We start from the raw sequence: 19454 nt of genomic DNA on the forward strand, positions 1-19454 counted from the left end.
TTCTGTTCTAATGCTGATATTAAGAATGAGGTTTATGTTCTCCAGTCAGTTGTGCACTATGGATGTTGACAGTGCGTCTCCTAGCAACAACATCTCATTTATCAGTCAGAGGCTTGATGGTCAGACACCAGTATGTCCAGAAACAGTTTTATCCTCTTGTGAAAAGTGGAAAGTTACAACTTATAAAGTTTATATTTTGTGAAGATAATTCAAAGTTGAGTTCACCTTTAAATGCCGACAGAGTAATAAAATCTTAAAGTTCATTAGTAAATGAATCTCATGGCTGCCGACAGCACTGCAGAACTATTTAACACTAACCTGAGCGTCTTCCTTCGCAGCAGGAGTTTGTGTTCTGGGATTTTATGAAAGCATTAAATGTTTCATTGGTCTCCTCTCGGTGTAACCTTCCTCCTGTGACTGCGGAGCTTTAATGTATATCCGTGTTTTATTGTATACATTAATCTACAGCATGCGGGCGGCTGCGCTCCGGTGGCAACGGCTTAATGCGTCGCTCGATAATTGATAAAAAGGCGCAGCTGTCAAACGGAGCAGGAATTTGTTTTCTTAATGTTGCGAGGACAGGGACGGATGGTCATCATGGATGCAAACAGTTTTTTTTTCTTTTTTCCGTAGAACATTTCACACACACACGTTTTCTAATTTAAATAGCTCCGACAGGTAAACGCTTGAGCGGATCCTTTAATCTGCTAATAAATCAGGGCCGCGGAGGACGACGGGAGCCCGGATCTCTCGACGCTTGGGGGACGAGGATCAGCGATGTCTCCAAGACAAATGAACGGAGGAGACGGATACAACGATTTTAAACCACGAGCACACAAACCAACACAGATGGAGGATTTTCTCAGGGATTTACATCATGCATGGATGTACTGTTGTGACTTCACCATGTTGCAACAAAATACTGTGTAGTTTATGACTCAGTTATATCATTAATGCCTCTTTCATCCTTTGATGAATCTGTTTAATCTCTGTGAAGGTGGAAAGTACTCATAAGTATATTTAGGTGCAGTACAATTTCGAGGTACTGGTACTTTCCATTTTAGAAGTCTGTCTGCTTTTCTTCACTATAATTGAGAAAGAAATGGAAAATAACTACAGAGAGACTCAAAATAACTACAAACAACGTGACAGCTTCATCATCTTCATCCATGACTTCATTTATCTGACAGTTGGAGTCACTTGTTACTCTGCTGATTCACAGTTTGCATTCAACATGAGATGACATCATAAAATATCAAAATGGTAACTTCTCAGGGACTTTTAGAGATGTTTTTCTTAAATAAAGGGGGAAACATTTGACTGCTGATACTAAGGTGTGACCTGTTTCCCGCTCTGGTCTCGTGCAGGTACCTGGTGCTAGAACATGTATCTGGTGGGGAGCTTTTCGACTACCTGGTGAAGAAGGGCCGGTTAACGCCCAAAGAGGCCAGGAAGTTCTTCAGACAGATCATCTCGGCCCTGGACTTCTGCCACAGCCACTCCATATGGTTTGTTTTACTCCTACTACGCTCACCTTCGTCTTTATCTCATGCACAGATGATGACTTTTTATCCTTTTTTTTTTTAATTAACGTGTGCAGTTCTCACATATAGTCCTTCCTCCTCCTTCTTGTTGAATAAACGCACGTCTGCAGTTCCAAAAGCATTTTTCCTCTTCAACCAATATTCCAAGTTCAGCAGCAGGAAAAACACTTTTGTCACGCTCCATCGCTTCCCCGAGATGCACAACATGCCCGACGTCATGTGTCACTTTCAGATGAACTGTCAGCGGGCCTCAGATCTGTAGGAAATATGCTAAAGCCAAGATTTTTGCATCCCTGACAGCTGTATAGTAAATATTCCCCCCAGTGTCAAATGAATCACTGTAGAAAAGAAAATGATTGAACCCTCCTCGCCTGAGAGACACAATTTGCATCAAAATTCATATCACTTAATGTCAATCTCAGTGTTTCATGGTACATTTTTCCATAAAAAGTTCTACTCACATGCATCTCTGAACAGTGTCTTGAAAAACAAAACGATATACGACACTCACGTCTGCGTGAAACATGGTGACGATGCCGTAAAAACCTGTAAATGGAGGAAATTCAAAAGCGTCTATTGTAGTTTATTTCTGTATAAAATCATATTCCTAGAAGCAACGGAGTGTTTTGCTGTGTTGTGATGATGGAACAACAGGTTTCCACCTACACACCTACCTCCTCCTCCTCCTCAGCCTCATTCCTTCCTCATCAGCTGAGACTCGGGGCGACTTCAGAGGGTCCAGATCCTCTTGATCTCTTTTCATCTCTGAGAGCACCTTTAGTTCCTCAACACTGTATATCTAAGAGCAATTGCACATCAAAAGAAGTTCTGCTTCTGACTCTCAGCATTAGATATCAAGTGTTTTGGCTTTGAAGATACAGATTTATTCTACACTGTGTGTGTTTTTTCTGGACGAACCAATGAGGACTAGCGTCAGGCTTTATCTGCTGTACTGGTTGTCAGTTAACAGGTTTCTGTGTTTCTTGTCCTGTTCTTCTTTATAAATCGCCTTTGATTCCCTTTAATTTTTAATATCATGATACAGCTGTTTTAACTTCATCTTAACTTTGGTCGCTGTCGTTGTTAAATGTGTCTCATAAATAAATCCGTCTTGTTCTTGTCGTCCCGCAGCCACAGAGATCTGAAGCCTGAGAACTTGTTGTTAGACGAGAAGAACAACATCAGGATAGCAGACTTTGGCATGGCGTCTCTGCAGGTCGGGGACAGTCTGCTGGAGACCAGCTGTGGGTGAGTGTTTCAAACCATTAACCCTGAAGGTCAGATCTCAGTCCCAGGTCTTTGGAAATATATTGTTAAGGATTTTTCTATTATTTCTTTAAGGTTTCTGCTCCGGCTCCATCCTGCGTCCTTTATCTTGATTTAAATATTTTCTTTTTCTCAATCCTGAACTCATCCCGTCTTTGAGTCGACCTTCTTCACACAAAACGCTGCAGCTCACAACCGTCTGAGACCATTTGCTCCATGTTTTATTCAGAAACAGCAAGAATTCTTGTTCATGTGCTTGTTACTTTGAATAAATGATGACTTGTTGGGTCAATAATGATAATAATAATAATAATAATAATAATAAAATGTATTTGTATTTTAAAAACAGTGTTGCAAAGTGTTTTACACACAAAAAAATACAAATCTAAAATGTCAACATATTAAAGAGACACGAGTTTCTTTTTATAGGCTGACTGATAAAAAATGAGAAGTAAGAAGTGATTTAAAAGAAAATAATAATTTGTTGAGTCTGAGCCTCTCGGGCAGGTCGATCCAGAGTTCAGGTGCCCTGATAGCAAAGACCTGAACCCCTCTAGTCTTAAATCTAGAAACGAGAAGAGCCAGCAGGTTCTCGTCTGTTAGTGAGGGGAGAACAACTCTAAGATATAATCTGGATCCTGGCTGTGAGCTGCCTTTAAAAGTAAAATACGCAGCCAGTGAAGTGGAGTAATATGTTCACTTTTCCTGGTTTTAGTTAAAAGTCCAGCAGCAGCAGCATTATTAGTTGGAGCCTGTTGAGTGATTTCTGGTTTTCACCTGTTAGAAGAGTCTTCCAGTGACGAGAAGATAAAGGCCTGTAAAACAACTTCTGCATCTTTAAAACTTTAAACTGCGCAAATCAATTTTTGAGATGTTATATAAACAGGACTGGTTGAGCTTGCTGATATGATTTTCAACATTGAAAGTTTTTTTGTTTTTTTTATTTACCACAGGTTTGATGTTGTTAGAAATGGCACCGAGATATTACTTGATGTAGTGTTGATTGCAGGTTTTCTCAGCCATTGAGTTGAGTCATTACAAAAATGGTGCAGGTTTCCTCTCCAAGACTTGTCTGTTAATTATGGAACAAAATCGGGATGGTAGGAGAGTTTTTACTGATTCTGTGTGCTGTGCAAGTATTGCACAATGAATCTTAAAGGAAACAAAGTAAAGGTACTGAACCAACATTATCATTCATTTGGAGTCGTGTTTCTGTCCACCTGGTGAATGTAAGTCCAAAATTCACTCTCTTTTAGCTCTGTTTTTGCTCTCTACCAACTCCTGAGGGAAATATCTGGCTCTTTAGCTGCTAAATGCTCCACTATGTTCACCAGCTAGTCTACAGCTAACTGTGTCTGTTTGCCGTTTGGTGCTGAGCAGGTAGTGTACAGCGGCTTTTTAGAGCCTTTTCTCTGAAAACAGCTGCTGAAAACAATGCTATGAGAGCGCTGAGAGTGACCTAATGACAAATGTGCTATAAAACCAAAACAACGAGCTAAAGAGGCTAAAAGACTCTGTGGACTCGTTAGTACAGACAACCTCTTTCACATCAGAAGTAGTCATTTGATTAAGTGGAGCTTTAAGACTAACCTGAGCCCAGCTTTAGTGAGATGTGTCTGGTTGATTCAAGCTGTCGTGTAAAGACGCTGCGGCTCTGAAAACAGTAGAAATCTTTCAATTTGTGAGTTTGTTTTTTTTCCGCAGGCTTTTGAAAGCTCTACAGGGGACACAGGCTGGGCCGACGTGTCCCACTCAACACAGCTAACCGCAGGCCAACCAGTTTCTCACGGAGTCAGTCATGTGGAAAAGCTAAAACCCGACTCCTCCTCAGGCTCAGAAACGCTGCACAAAGCAAAGGAGAGAGAGAGAGAGAACATGGAGTTACTGAGCAAAATGTTCAGCCTACAGTTACTCATTAGTCCCAATTGTGATTCAAACAATCCAGGCACTCAACTGTCAAAGTGAAGCAAAACAGTTTTATTAATTCTCTTTAAGTTATTAAAATTCAGTTCACTTTAATTTCAGTTAATGTTCTTTTTGAAGCTCACATTAAACTTTTTTAAGGGAGGCCTTGTGAGCAGATTTTACATATCCTGTCTTTACATATACATGTGCTTTTAAATACTTTTTTGAGAAAGCAATACACAGTTCTGGCTACATTTAGGCAATTAAAACACTTCCTTAAATTATTTTAAGAAGCCAGCCATGTCAACATTAATTCAACAGAGCGTTTAGAGTCTTTAGGGGCCCACATTTAATTTTTTGCCCTCTAGTGGGTTCATCTGGTCCTTAATGAGCTCAAATTTAGCCGATTTTTAACGTAGAGAACCATATGTCTTTTGAACTGCCAATTAGAATAAGCATGCTTATTGGGAGTAATAAATATATAACTGCATACAGACACTTATTGACAGTCTCCTCAGACATGCTGATGCATCATAACAGGAATGAAAAGCTGCATCCATGTCAGGATTATTCTTCCGTACGTCAGCGATACAGACTGTTTTTTATGGAGAACTGTTGATGGATCCTGTAAATATCTCGCATGAGTAACAAGTCAGACGAATCCTCCACTTCATATGACTTTAAGGGAATTATTAAATGTCACTCAGCCATGGATATGAACATGTCGCCTCGAGCAGGAAGGATGGAAAATTTGTTCTGGTGTAATTAGATTGCAGTTAGCGTATTTTGACACGTCTGTGTTTGAGTCGTTCAGACTGACTGGTTTTTACATGCATTAGCATAACTAAGTGTGATGTCGGCGATGATGGGGTGTGAGTTTCCGCTAAGAGTTGTGTTTGCGTAGCGCAAGAGATGGAAACACTGTTAGAGGAGTCGTTCTCTCCGCTTCGTTTGTTATGATGAATCCACACGGAGGATGACCAGACTTCAGCAGACAGAGATGTTGAGCACATCAGAGACATCTTACTGTTCCCAATGTGTGCAAAAGAAGTTACTAACTTCACTTTAACCACAGTCCTCATTTCCTCATTTGTTCCTTCTGTTCCTCTTTATTTCCTTCTGTCTCGACTGATCTAAGACATGAAAGTCTCCAAATCCGACAGCAAAACTAAACTATTCTTCACTATCAGATGTTTAAGAACGGGTCACAAACATATTGTTTCATTGCTCCCTCATACAGCCAACAACTGATTTTAGTTTTTAACACACAAACGAGAGGTGCATTTGTTTGGGACTATTTTCAGCGGTGGATGAATCCACGTTTGGTTCTTTAGTGATTGTTTCTGGCAGCTGGACAGTGTGTGTGGGATTGAATCACAGTAAACTACGATGTGATCTGAGTAAACCTGAAGAAGCTACAGGCGAAACGCATTGTTCGCTCTTAATAAAGTCACAGTAAAGTCATTACAGTGTGCGGTGGTTAATTTTGATTTTCACCTTATATGTTCCTGCGACCGACCAGCACCTGACTGAAAATACTGGCTGTGCACGGGGACTTCTGTCCTTTTATACACTGTGTGTGTGTGTTCATGGCAACAGAGGAACATGTGACCCGGTGCAGCGGTGTGGCTCACTGAGCTGTTTTTAATAGTTTTTGGGAGGAATAAGATATATCAGACTTTGATACACACACAATAATTCAATACAATACAATAGATCAGTTCATTGTTGGTTTGCTCTGCACATGAGATTTGGTGACAGTAATAGAAATATTGAATATTGCCAGCCTTATTCTTTAGGTGCAGTACTTGAGTGAAAGTTAATTCCCTTCACTTACTCATTTTAAGACCATATGGAAATGAGTGGAAACCAATGGCTGCCTGAATAAATCTAAAAACTAAAAAAATGGGCATTTAAAAATGTTTACAAAAAAGTATATCTGCTGTGTAAATCACTTGTCTCTGAGAAAAGATCAGAAACTAAAAGGGAGAAATTTATATTTTAAATGCTTTGGTTTCATGAAGATCCACTGTTTGATTATCACTCCATCATCTGCTTAGTCTTTATTTCAAAACAGAAAAATAATCTTTGAATAAAGCGATAACGTGTCATCCTCTCATAGACAGAGCAGACGGTCACACTGAGCCTGATTGCATCCGGCTACACAACACACGAGGCACGGACTCTGAACAACAACCCACGTTAGCTTTCCTGCAAAAGTCTCCTTCTTACCTAACTTACAAACATGAACACACGTCTTGTCCCGCACCTTAGCTGCTGTCAATCAAACACAGACACCGACACGCCCCTCCAGCTGCTGTCAATCAAACACAGACACCAACACATCCCTCCAGCTGCTATCAATCAAACACAGACACCGACACGTCCCTCCAGCTGCTGTCAATCAAACACAGACACCGACACGCCCCTCCAGCTGCTGTCAATCAAACACAGACACCGACACGCCCCTCCAGCTGCTGTCAATCAAACACAGACACCGACACGTCCCTCCAGCTGCTGTCAATCAAACACAGACACCGACACGTCCCTCCAGCTGCTATCAGTCAAACACAGACACCGACACATCCCTCCAGCTGCTGTCAATCAAACACAGACACCTTCCGTTGGAGTTTAAGCAACTAAAGCTTGCAGAAAAACACACAGTAGCGTTTTGTCCTTTAGATAAAGTACTGAGTACTTTATGTACTTTAGTACTACATACCACCATTGCTCTTTGAATCTAAAGTGTCATGGTGGGAACAGTGTTGGATGCTGTCATATGTTATCCAACAGGATGAGCCATCATCTCAGGAATCTTCAGGCCATTTCATGTCATGTTATGTAACACTCACTTAGCTAGCAAAAAATAAATAATCAACATCAGACAATAAAAGTGTTCCTTATTTTCATGAACTTTTGGTAAAGTGGTTTCCTTCAGAGAGCGTGATGTTAGAAGTTCACCTGATCACTTATTCTTGTGGCTGCTGGCTGTGTTCCCGCTGAGTGTGTACTGTCGTGTGATGTCATGTTTGGACCACTGTGACTCCAGCATAACCGCCTCTTTGCCTCTCTTACAGATCTCCGCACTACGCCTGCCCAGAGGTTATCAGGGTAAGTGCTCTCTCTGTTGGTCTCTCTGTGTTCCTTTCTTTTATACAGTAATGGCAGCTCCAGCTGTTCTCTGCAGAATGGCTCTTACATCACTGCTCCATCCTCTCTGCATTCACTGCCGTCTCTGTTCTGGTCTCAGCCGCCTTCCCCCTTCACTGGGTGAAAATACGCTTCATACACACTTTAAAAATCTGCTTTTTTGGATGTAGCCGTCCATTTTGTTTCCATATTTCTTCTTATTCCTGCAGAAAACAGGCCCAACCTTTTAGCTTTGATGGGGACGTTGTTTGTCATGACGACAGACGTTTAATTATGTACTTGCTCCCTGTTTCTTCTTCTCTTTCATACGCACAAAGGAACACAATGGAAATAAGCTCCTGGGCTTTGTTGTGTTTTATCCTTTTGGCAACTACTGTGCTTATATTATTTATTTATTTATATGTGTCTTATATCTTTTATATTGTCAATAAAGAATTTCAATCAATCACACACATGCATAAAAAGCTTGACTATGCAGGTTTGCTTTATTCAGTATGTATTTGGTTATATAACCTGCCTGAAAGAGGACTCGTATCATGTGACGTTTTCAAAGATTTTAAACAGATATTTAAAAATTTATTTAAATATAAATCTGAGACTTATTGAAAAAAAGTCTCTGTGCACCTGAATGTGCGACAGCTGCGTTGGTGGAAAACACGACTTGAATAAAAATGAGGAAAAACTCCCACAAACTGTGTCGCTCACTGCTGGAATGTTTTTTTTAGTTTACAGCGATTCAGTCTGTGCGACCTTCATCAAGTACACGGACGAGCATCACTACACAGTTTGGGTTTTTTTTGCTGCAATATGTATGAAAACATTATAAGATTCATGATACAACAGTATGTTTGTCCTTCATTTACTTGTTGTCAATTTCTTCGTTACAAATCTTCTAGTCTTCGCTGTGTTTTCTTCACTTAATAACCTGGATGATGATGATGTGTCTTTGCTCATTAGTTAAATTAACTTCTGTTGATTGAAGCAGCTTCTAAGTGTTGTGATGTTTGCTCATGATGAAGGTCAGACAGACAGAAATGTTGTAAACTAATAAATATTCCAGCAGTAAGCGAGACAATATAAATCTGAGACTAAAATAAATTTCAAATTAAAATTAATTAGATATAATAGATTTTCAAAATAAATGTAACACTACAGGGAGTTAAATGACAAAATCATAAAACCAGATTTAGGGAAAGACAGGAAGTTGCTAACTGACATGTAGCAGACGATGCAGCGCTCCTGAAAAAGAAAATTCAAACACTTCATCCCAAAATAACTCCTGCAGTGCAGTCAGCATCACAAATTGCTGATGTTACACATATTTATCCACATATGGGTGGATTTTTCCATTAAATAAGGCGTCGGGGCTCAGAGCAGTCAGGGTGATGTGCGGTTTTGGGAAACAGCCTCTGAATGAGTGTCGCACACAGTTCTGCTGGAGTTTATGATGTAAGTCTCATCTCCGTCTCTCTCTCTTTTCTGTCTCTACCAGGGAGAGAAGTATGATGGGAGGAAAGCAGATGCGTGGAGCTGTGGAGTCATCCTGTTTGCACTTTTAGTGGTGAGTGACGTCTGCTGCTGCACCGAAACTGCAGAGAATAAAGTGACCTTCTTCCTTAACCTTGATTCTGCAGAAGCAGTCTTGGGCCCATTTCTGTCTGTTTAATGCTTAATAACTTCTCATGTATACATCACAGAACCGCAGTCAATGGCTCAAATCGAAGACGACACTTGTCTCATTAGATTTATGTGTATAAGTTACTGAATTGATTAGTCTTAGTAGGCGTCCTCTTGTGTCATGCTAGCTCAGTAGCACCTTTAGTCTTCTTGTTAACACGATACAGAGTGACACAGAGTCGAACTCGCCATCGCACCAGTTTGTGATGTACGGTAAACTGTTTTTCCCTCTTAGGTCGTTTGGTCTTTGGTCTCAAAGTCAATTTTACAGCAGTGGTTAAATTTTCAAACCAGGGAAATGTTATTCTCCCAAAACAGTGTTTAACTTTATTATCCAAAAGAGGACATTCATTTGGAGGAGGTTCTTTTCATCTTCTACCTTTTTGTGCTGTTTTCTCTCCTTTATGTACCTCTGAAATTATTTCCTCTTTTGGATAATAAAGTTTAATTTGATTTTGATTTGGAGCCTGTATTTGCATTGCTGACAACATAGAATTCTCCACATTCAGAGCACATGATTTAATAGCCCAAACATGTTTTGTTTTGTTTTAATTAACCTTAAAAGGGAAAATCGACATTTAAACTTAATATACACCAGTGTTTCCCCTATAATAGTACAATAGTACAACGAGTACCCCCACCAGGCCAAAAAATAATTTTTTAAATGTCAAAAATAACGCCAAATATCCATTCATTCGCAAATCAATAGCGTTTGGGAGCCTCTGAGCAGCGCTGTCTCGAAATGTGAGTCAACGTCTGTGTCGTTGCCTGGGAAACTGCAAGTAACGTAAGTGATGGTGACTGCGAGCGGAGCAGAGGAAAAGGTTAGCAGTAAGTTGTCAGTCTGACGGTAAATGTACAGAACAGACTACAGTGTGTCAGTTAATAAATGCTGCAGCTTGTCAAGACCAAGAAAAGTCACGTCTGTTGTTTCCCCAACTGCTGGAAAAGTGAAGCTCCAAAGTTAGCGACAATGGGTTAGCCTACAGCTGATGATGCTAAACAGAGAAATAGAAAACGGAGAAATGTGTAGCTGCCTGTTAACCCCCCCCCCCCCAAAAGAAAAACAAAATAAAACACTGTCCTTTTTTTCCAATGAGAATATAGGTGGATAGTCAATATCTACAAATATAGTGAATTAGTGGACTAGAATATCACATACTGTACCTATTAAACAAGTCGTTTAACTTTCTAATCCAGTTTGATCACATCTTAATTTGAAATTCTGGTGGAGATCCAGAGGCTGAAATCTGGAGAAATATGTATAAAATGATGCACAAGACATCTTAAAGTATGCAGCCGTAACCAACGAGTATTTCACTGAATGTTTTTTTCATTAAAGAGCTGGAACAAGTTGAAATAGAATATAATCCTCTCTGGCAGTGTAGAAAAAGATGATATTAACAACTGTAAAGCTACTTAATAGGAAACAAAAGTGTGAAATAGTTTCATGGTCATTGAACCTTCGCAGAAGAGCAAAAATATTCATGTCTCTAAAAACATGTTAGCATAACATTAGCTACGTAGGCAGAATTCAGTTTCTCACTGTGTTAATGACTTTATCCTTATATGTGAAGCTACCGGGTTTAAATCCTGCATTTAATTTGTTCTTATCTAGATTTTCAGTCGGCTCTAAATGATAAATTAAATTTGTGTGAAGTACATCTTTTCACACAGCTGCAGGACATTTAACTGGACTGAGTGATTCATCTATTTGTAGTTCAGAATATGCTGCCACAGTAAAACCTGTTCACACTGCTGGTTTGATGCAGCGTTGCAGGTGTAAGGGGAGCAGGGGGGGTTGATTTAGTTTGTTCCTGAGGCAAATATTTACACTGAATGAACCCGTCATTTATGAAGCTGAGGCTCCCAACAGAATATCCAAGGTGACGAAAAAAGGTCACTGAAATGTTTCAACGTATATAAACTACCTGACAACAGCAATTTATCACAGGAATTAAAGGTTAACAAAGGTTAACCGTTTTTTACAGGAACTTTAGACGATTTAAACACTGAAGTTCACCATTAAAGATGATGTAATGCCTCTTAATGTTTTTGTTCCTGTCGGGAAAATTAGAGACTTCACTTCTGTAAGAAAAGAGTGGAAGCTGTGTGTGATGAAAAGTCTTGCTGCAGATTGTTAAGCTTGTTCTTGTAACTCCTCCAGTCTGAGGTTCACACCAGGTGGAGTTGAATTAAAGATGGGATGCTGGAAAATACATGTTGTACCGATGAAAAATGTAAAACACATTATAAATTAAATTAATGCAGAGATGAAGCTGTCCCGCCCTCAATAATGCACCTTTGTCAACTAAGTTGTCACAATGTGTTCGTCTTTCTGCCAAAATCTGGATAGTTTGATAAATATATATGTACATCTGTAGTTCATCAACTGCAGAGAGGATGACTACCCTGAACACAAAGCAGAATATAAACTATTAAACACACAATTCATTGTTTATAATAGAAAACAGCTACGAATCCAGTCTGCAGGTCAAAAACACCCAAAAGGTACTTGTGCTTTACTATATTTCTGTACCTTATTAGTATTTCCATTTTATGTTAATTAAGGGAAATATTTTTGCTTTTTGCTCCACTACATTTATCCAACAGGTAGAGTTACAAGTTACTTTGTAGATTAATATTTTATATAAAAACATTGTTGTCAGTGAAACTAGCCAACAGTAAATAGTACGTATATTTTGTTGGTAAGTTTACTTTTATGGAATATTTTTGCATGGTCGTACAAAACTTTTTAAACTTTTTAAAATCTATTTTCATGAAAAATGTTAACTGCTCCTTGCAAACTGCTACCGCAGCTTCTGTGTCAAGTGAAAATGACACTGAAACACCAGTCAGTGCTGGTTGGTTATAATGTAAATTGGTATTTTAGTCAGATTATAAGAGTAGGGTTAGTGGGTTTCAAAACATTTAAAATATTTCCATGGCTCAGTTGTGTGAATAAGAGACAAAAGCTGTGTAGCGAACACACTCAGCAGCACAGTCACATACAAAAATCCATCACACAAATAGGCTTTTCATATCAGCAGCTCTATAATATGACAGTGACAAGTGAGACGTCAGAGTAGCAAGTCAATTACTGTTTGTTTGAACACTTTGTGCCTACACACACACATTCTTCTCTTGATTAAGATGGAGCGCATGACACAGTCATCATGTGAAGATAAATCTCTCCACTTGCGTTGTTTTGATTACCGACGCAGTGTCAGTGGCCATCTGGCTCCATCCCGCTCCTTTTCAATGAGGGAGGAAACGGTATCAGTCATCAGGTCACCGAGCGCGCTCCCCAGCTGGAGAACAGAGGCAGAGCCGACTGGCTGCGATACAGACCTGCTTCATCATCACCGACTCTGATGACAGATATCTCTCACAAACTGCCTTCGGTCCCGCCTCTCTGTCAAAACCCAGATTATCTCTCGGTGAACACCTGACAGGACATTTACATGACAACAGGAGGACGTCAGCGCCAGTGTATCGACTGTACAGCCGGCTGAAAGGGGCGGCTGGATGCTTGTGTTGTGTTCCCAAATCTCTCAGTCTTGTTGATTCTGCCCTTCAAGGACAGAAGGAGGGTTGTGAGAACTCTCAACAGCTACTGCCCAGATTACAGTTTTCATTTTAGCCTGTTTATAAAGATGGACGTAGAGAGGTGTGACGTCATTAGTTTTCATTGGAGCCGGAAAGGCAAGGCAAATGTATTTGTACAGCAGATTGTAACAACAAATCAGAAGAAGTTGCAGTTTCTGGTTGGTGCTATCATTTCCGTTTGGAGCTGGTGTTGCCTTTCACGCTCTGGAAACACTCCCCGCTACCTCGAACCCAAGCTAACGCTAGCTTACTAGCGGAACACCGAGCGCTGCACACCTGGGCTAACGTTAGCTACTTTAGCTAAATTGTGCTAACAGGGCAGGTATCCTAATCTAATAACATTAAACTTGGTGAAATATTGCGACAATAATCCGACTAGAGGGCCTGAATTTAGAGATTGAGACCATAATGACTCATTGAAAAAAAAAAAAAAAGGTTGACTAGAGAGAAGTTTAATGGGAGTCAGTTGGGAGTCTAACGGCCATCAGTGGCATCAATTAATCAATCAAATTTATTTGTAGAGCACCTTTCATACTAGTTAGTGTAATTCAAAGTGCTTCACAGATGACTGACAAGCCAATAATGCAAGTGAGAAATAAAAATTGTGAAAATGTAATAAGATGAAATCGATTAAGAAAGAAATAGATAATTACACTTCTGCATTGGCTTCAGCCTCAAGACGTGGTCGTTGCCGTTTGGTCTCCAGTGGATGATGTCAGATGATTTTGGTGACTGCTGGAAATTTCACTTTGTCACTTCGTCCATGACAAGATTAAACATTATTATTAAATGTTGTAAAGTACTGTAGCTGGCGTCCTGACTGCTCACATGCTAGCTAGCCAATCACAATAGAGTTGCCATAAACAACGTTAGGTGACTCACAGTTGAAGCTCTTCTATGGCAGTAAACTGATAAATAAGATGATAAGATTGATAAAAAGTCAAAAGGTACAAACCTGTGGACGTAAAAACTTTGAGGTAGAAGTTAACGAGAACTGAGATGCATTTCAAGAAACATCCAATCAGCAAGTTTAAATTCTGTTACATAAAACTTGACGTCAAGTTCTAACTTCATAATAGAAATCCAACAAAATCATACTTACGTTCTCTCACAATCATTTTGCGATGGATCATCTCTAAAAAAATGTGCTAAATGAACAACATCAGTTTAGTTTAATATCACAGAGAGAGAGAAAAGTATCATAAAAGTGTTTTCGCCACTTTGTAAATGAATATTTTTCAGTTTAAGCTGCATCATAACCCTGTACACACATCCTGACGCAAAATACTCACAATTTTAAATCAGCCCTAACATTAAATGTAGGTACTCCAGTGTAAAAACTGAACAAATTAGACTCTTTGGTTTCAGTTTTTACAGACTTTTACTGAAAAATACCCAACATTTATTTATTAGAAAGAGTAAAATGGATTTTCAGTTCAGAGTTGATGTTCTCAGGAATCATTGTAGTGTTTCTGCTGTCAGGGGACAAAGGTCAACACAGGTCAACAGTTTACAGTAAACAGAGTCCTCTGGTGGTGAGGTCAACATATAATATACTTATAACATAATATACTGATAGAGAGTGGAGAGAAAACACCAGAGCTGCTGTCCCTCAAACACTCAGAAGTAAATAAACTGTGAAACTACGCATGGTTCTGCTGTAAATTGTGTTTTATTGTCCCCCTGATTGTCACGATTCTGTGTTTTTCATCCAAATGTTCACCTGTTTTATTAATACAGTAAATTATCAAATTTATAACTACAACTCAAAACTATAAAAGGTCAAATAAATAAACCATTAGGCAGCGAATACTGGATATTCAATCATGTCTTGTTTGTGAGAGTTACATGTCCAACAAAGTTGTTACGTTTCTACTATGTAACTTGACCGTATTGTACCAGCAGCTCTGTAGCCCAGACAGTAAACATGTAAAAGCTCAGTAGACGTGTTGGTGACACGTTTCCTCCTCTCTCGTCTCTCCAGGGTGCTCTGCCTTTCGACGACGACAACCTGAGGAACCTGTTGGAGAAGGTGAAGCTGGGAGTTTTCCACATGCCTCACTTCATCCCTCCGGACTGTCAGAACCTCCTGCGTGGCATGATTGAAGTGGACGCGACCAAGCGGCTCACGGTAAGCTTCGTGCACCGCCTCACCTCACCTCAACACCGCGTCACGGCTGCAGGACAGAGAGCTAACATCTCCCACCGATAGACTTGTGCTCACTTTGCATTGTTACAGTCAACAGGGGCTGCTGCTTCAGGGACTGCTCAGGCTAAATATAGCAGAGTTGCACCACGACTGGCCCTGCAGCTACTGTTCTCTGCATCAAATCTTTTTCATCTCAGCCCAAGGATTTGTTTTGGCTTAGAATAGAAACATTACAAATATAACAGAGTGTGTTAGATAATGTGCTTTCACTTACGTCTTTGTCTGCAGTTATTTGAACACGTCTGCAGCGTCTTTATAAATGAGTGAAATCATAGCAAGTGATCGTATGAGGCCGTTTACACTGAAAACATCTGCAATATAACGATGTGCAGCTTGTTTGTTTCACGTATAAATGAGAGTGATTAATGTTTTGTTTCTTTCTTGTGATGTGTGTTACAGTTAGAGCAGATCCAGAAGCATACGTGGTACCTGTAAGTATCCACCTGAGTGTCTGTGTGCATGTTCCAGCAGGTAATGCAGAGTAAACGCTGATGGAAACCTCTCAGAGAAGAAGCAGGTCCATTAGAGTGAGAGCTAAGACACGCCATCGCTTCTAATGGACCTCTGATCTCTGAGGGATTTACTATTTCTGGGTTTTAAAAAGCAAAAATTATTGATTATTGTTTACTGGTTTGAAATGACACTTTGGGTTAAAGCAAAACATTAGACAACTGATATTTGTCTTTGTATTAAATGTTGCGTACCCCCCCACTGCTGTCTCCTAACAGTATGAGATTTCTGTATTCAGGTTTTGTCCATTATTTCTGTTATTTATGGTCACATTGTTAAAAGCTGAGGTAATCTGGTGACGTCACTATGAAGACGTCTGGGTCAAGAAACACAAGTAGATGATCAGACAGTTCATCACTGATGTTCACACTGGACAGTCTATGTGATCATTTTACTGTTTACCTTTGTTGTGTGTTAGTTTTGACTTATGAATTGATTACATTTTCATTTTTTATCAATTATTTGTGGCTCTATTCTGGTTAATTACATGATGATGATCACCTGTGATAGAAGGAAGAGGCGGGAACATGTAGGATATGTGTAAAACCTCACGTTTGACTCAAAGATGTTTTCATGTTTTTATGATATAAAAGTGAGAATAAATCAGCCGAGATGACGGTAACAGCATCTGCGACTGTAGCGTTTTAGTTTGGGCTGTTTCACGCCTCGTTAAAGCGGCTTCAAGTTTAAAAGAAACAGGAAACTACAGACCTGGAGGTTTGTTTCCAACCTGTCTGCTCGTGTTTCTTGACCTGTCCGGGTGAAGCAGGCAGCCGCCCAGAGACTCCACATCATTTACATAACTTCATTAATCGCAAATTTGTTCTAAATTTGCAGCCCTGATGTACAGTATGAACTACGACAGGCTGTTTGTTGTGTTTTATCAAACGGCACACAGAATCCTGAGGGCAAGCTAGTATTAGGTGTGACAGTTATTATATATATTATATATATATGTATACAGCTCCATATGGCACCATTGTCGCCCATTTTTGAGTGATTACATCTGTAGGATTATATTTAAATCCCTCTCGTAACTAAAACTCGCCCACATGTTCTGTTTGACTCAGAAATATGTCACATTACTGAAGCTAAAGACGCTCTAATTTCCCGTTTCACTGTGACTGTAAGCTCCGGAGCAGGAACATTATTACCCAAACATCAGCTTATGGAATAAAGTTTACGCTGCTGAAGAGCTCCTGCTTTTCTTTCAACTTATTATACTTGTTTGCTGTCTAAGATAAGATATATTTTATTATCCTTGAGGAGAAATTTGTCCTGGGCTCTAGTGTTGGATCCAGCTGCTTATAGAAAAATATAAAGTACACACAATACAGGTACATAAAATCCCCAATTTACCATTAATAAATAGAGTAAACAGTATTCCTAATATGATGAAATACAACAACCTGTGTGTAAAAGAATAAAAAGGTGAAAACTAGATGTGCAAAGGAGGTTAATATCCATGAATTAGATATCCAATTAAATAAAGCAAGTTAAATAGTATTGTACTCATTAAACGTCAGCTTGAGGTTGATTTTGCATTTACAGGCTCTAGAAGTTCATACTCAGAGTAAAGAACATGTGGTGGTTCCTTCAGTATTCTGTGTGCTTGTCTGATTACCTCATATGTAACGTAGGTCTAACACTAATCAGGAAGTCAGTTTTGAGTTATGCAGCTTGTTGTTTTAGAGGCTTTTCCATCCAAACATGCTTAAATCTTTGAGGGAAACTCTTGCTTTTTGGAATCATTTGTTTTTCTTACAAGAAACATCAAAAAGTAAAAGCTAGCTAGCAACTTTAGTCTAAAAATTTGCATGTGCCCTGAGGAAATGATATAGCTTTAACCCTGAGATCAATGCCGGTTCCGGCTGCTGAGTTCGTGTCTCGTGTTTGCGCTGCAGAGCCGGGAAGAACGAGCCGGAGCCGGAGCAGCCCGTCCCCAGGAAGGTGGCCATCAGGACGCTGGCTGCAGCCGAGGAGATCGACCCCGACGTCCTGGAGAGCATGCACTCTCTGGGCTGCTTCAGGGACAAGGAGAAACTGACCAAAGACCTGCTGTCTGAGGAGTGAGTGAGGAGGAGGAGGAGGAGGAGGAAGCAGATTAACTCAACTCAATTTTATTTATAAAGCACTTTACACACAACACAGTAGAGCTCACACAGAGGAAAACAAAAACAAAAGAAGGCTTAATTGAGAGGGGGTGGAGCCGGCGACTGGAGGGGCAGAGAAATATATGAGACGCCAGACAAATTGTCAGTTTGATGAATTCTTCTATTTAATGTGTCTTGTGATGATGGAGCATCTTACTGTCCCGCTTTTTAACTAATGTGCACTCAGCTGACGGCGAGCTCTCTTGACTGTCGTCTCTCTCCAGTGACAACCAGGAAAAGATGATCTACTTCCTGCTCCTGGACCGCAAAGAAAGATATCCCAGCCACGAGGACCAGAACCTGCCGCCACGCAGCGAGATCGGTAAGCCGGTCCAGCTGAACTCCAACAAATACAGAGATTCATCGTCTTCCAATGAAACGCCAAACTACTGCTGCCATCTGCTCTGGTTTTTCCGTACAGTCCACCACTGGTGAAGTTAGCATTTCGCTCAAAACACCACTGGTTGTTGTCTTGTTTTCTGACTTCTATTTAAATCCAAATGTCACCTATAATTTCAGAAAGAAACATTTGACAAAAAGAAACCGTAAAGTAGAAATAAAATAATTGGGGTGATGGCACAACTGTAGTTCACATGTTTTTAGCATGTAGTCAGTATTTATTTCAGCTCTGTATATCCAACTACAGCAAGCAAGACGAGGCGCAATGAGAGCACCGCTGGATTTGTGTAAGACGTTCACAGTGAGGAACTGTGCCGAGCTGATGTTAGAGATGTTAGCTTAGCAAGAAACCCTCCGACGCAGCTCAGGGGATCAGGGCTGGATTTCCCTCCAGCTAGTAGAGCTGATAAACAACTACAGTTCAGCGGGAGGTTTAAACAGAAACTTAAACAGCAGTCGAACATCTTCTATTTACTGACGTCGGGTTGGTGAACTCCTCATTTTGCTGCAGTGATGGTGTGTTGAGGACACATGATGTTAAGTGTGACTGTTGCAGCAACAAGTGCATGAATGAGTCACGTCATTGGTTGATCACCTGTCCAATAAATATAAAGAAAACTCCACAACTCCTCCGTTCACCTTTTAAATGCTGCAGCAGAGTTCTTGCAGGTTGAAACAAAGTGACAGGCACTCACTGGGTAGTTCAGGGGGGGCTGGGATTGTCGAGCATTCCCAGAAAATACACAGAACCAGTAAATAAAGCATGTCCTTTGATATTGGGTATCTGTAGATCCAGAGTCCGATCTGATACTTACATTAAAACAGCAGCAGAACATATGTAAAGTTAATTTCATATGAAACAGCCGCAGCCCAGAGATATGCAATGTCATGTGATTATATAGCATGTAGCATTTGAACTGAAAAGTATAAATGTAACTGTGGTGAGATGACAATAAAGGTCCTTGAATCCTGAGTGTTTTGACAACCAGGACGTCAAAATTCAGACTTTTTTCACCGAAGTGCCCAGAAATT

The 19454-nt window shown here is 40.1% G+C and overlaps 1 protein-coding gene across 8 annotated transcripts in view; it reads left to right on the forward strand.

The window, feature by feature from the left end:
- LOC121903357 (serine/threonine-protein kinase BRSK2-like) overlaps positions 1–19454 on the forward strand; it is a 138974-nt gene that overhangs the window by 90410 nt on the left and 29110 nt on the right. For all 8 annotated transcript variants that reach the window (XM_042420320.1, XM_042420294.1, XM_042420302.1 and 5 more), the window contains exons 4-11: positions 1368–1508; positions 2676–2792; positions 7793–7826; positions 9358–9426; positions 15136–15282; positions 15760–15791; positions 17775–17939; positions 18248–18345. In XM_042420320.1, coding sequence (XP_042276254.1) covers positions 1368–1508; positions 2676–2792; positions 7793–7826; positions 9358–9426; positions 15136–15282; positions 15760–15791; positions 17775–17939; positions 18248–18345 — 803 coding nt within the window. The remainder of the gene's footprint in view (positions 1–1367; positions 1509–2675; positions 2793–7792; positions 7827–9357; positions 9427–15135; positions 15283–15759; positions 15792–17774; positions 17940–18247; positions 18346–19454) is intronic.

Source organism: Thunnus maccoyii, chromosome 1, assembly GCF_910596095.1.
Source record: "Thunnus maccoyii chromosome 1, fThuMac1.1, whole genome shotgun sequence".
In the NCBI taxonomy this organism is placed as follows: Eukaryota; Metazoa; Chordata; class Actinopteri; order Scombriformes; family Scombridae; genus Thunnus; species Thunnus maccoyii.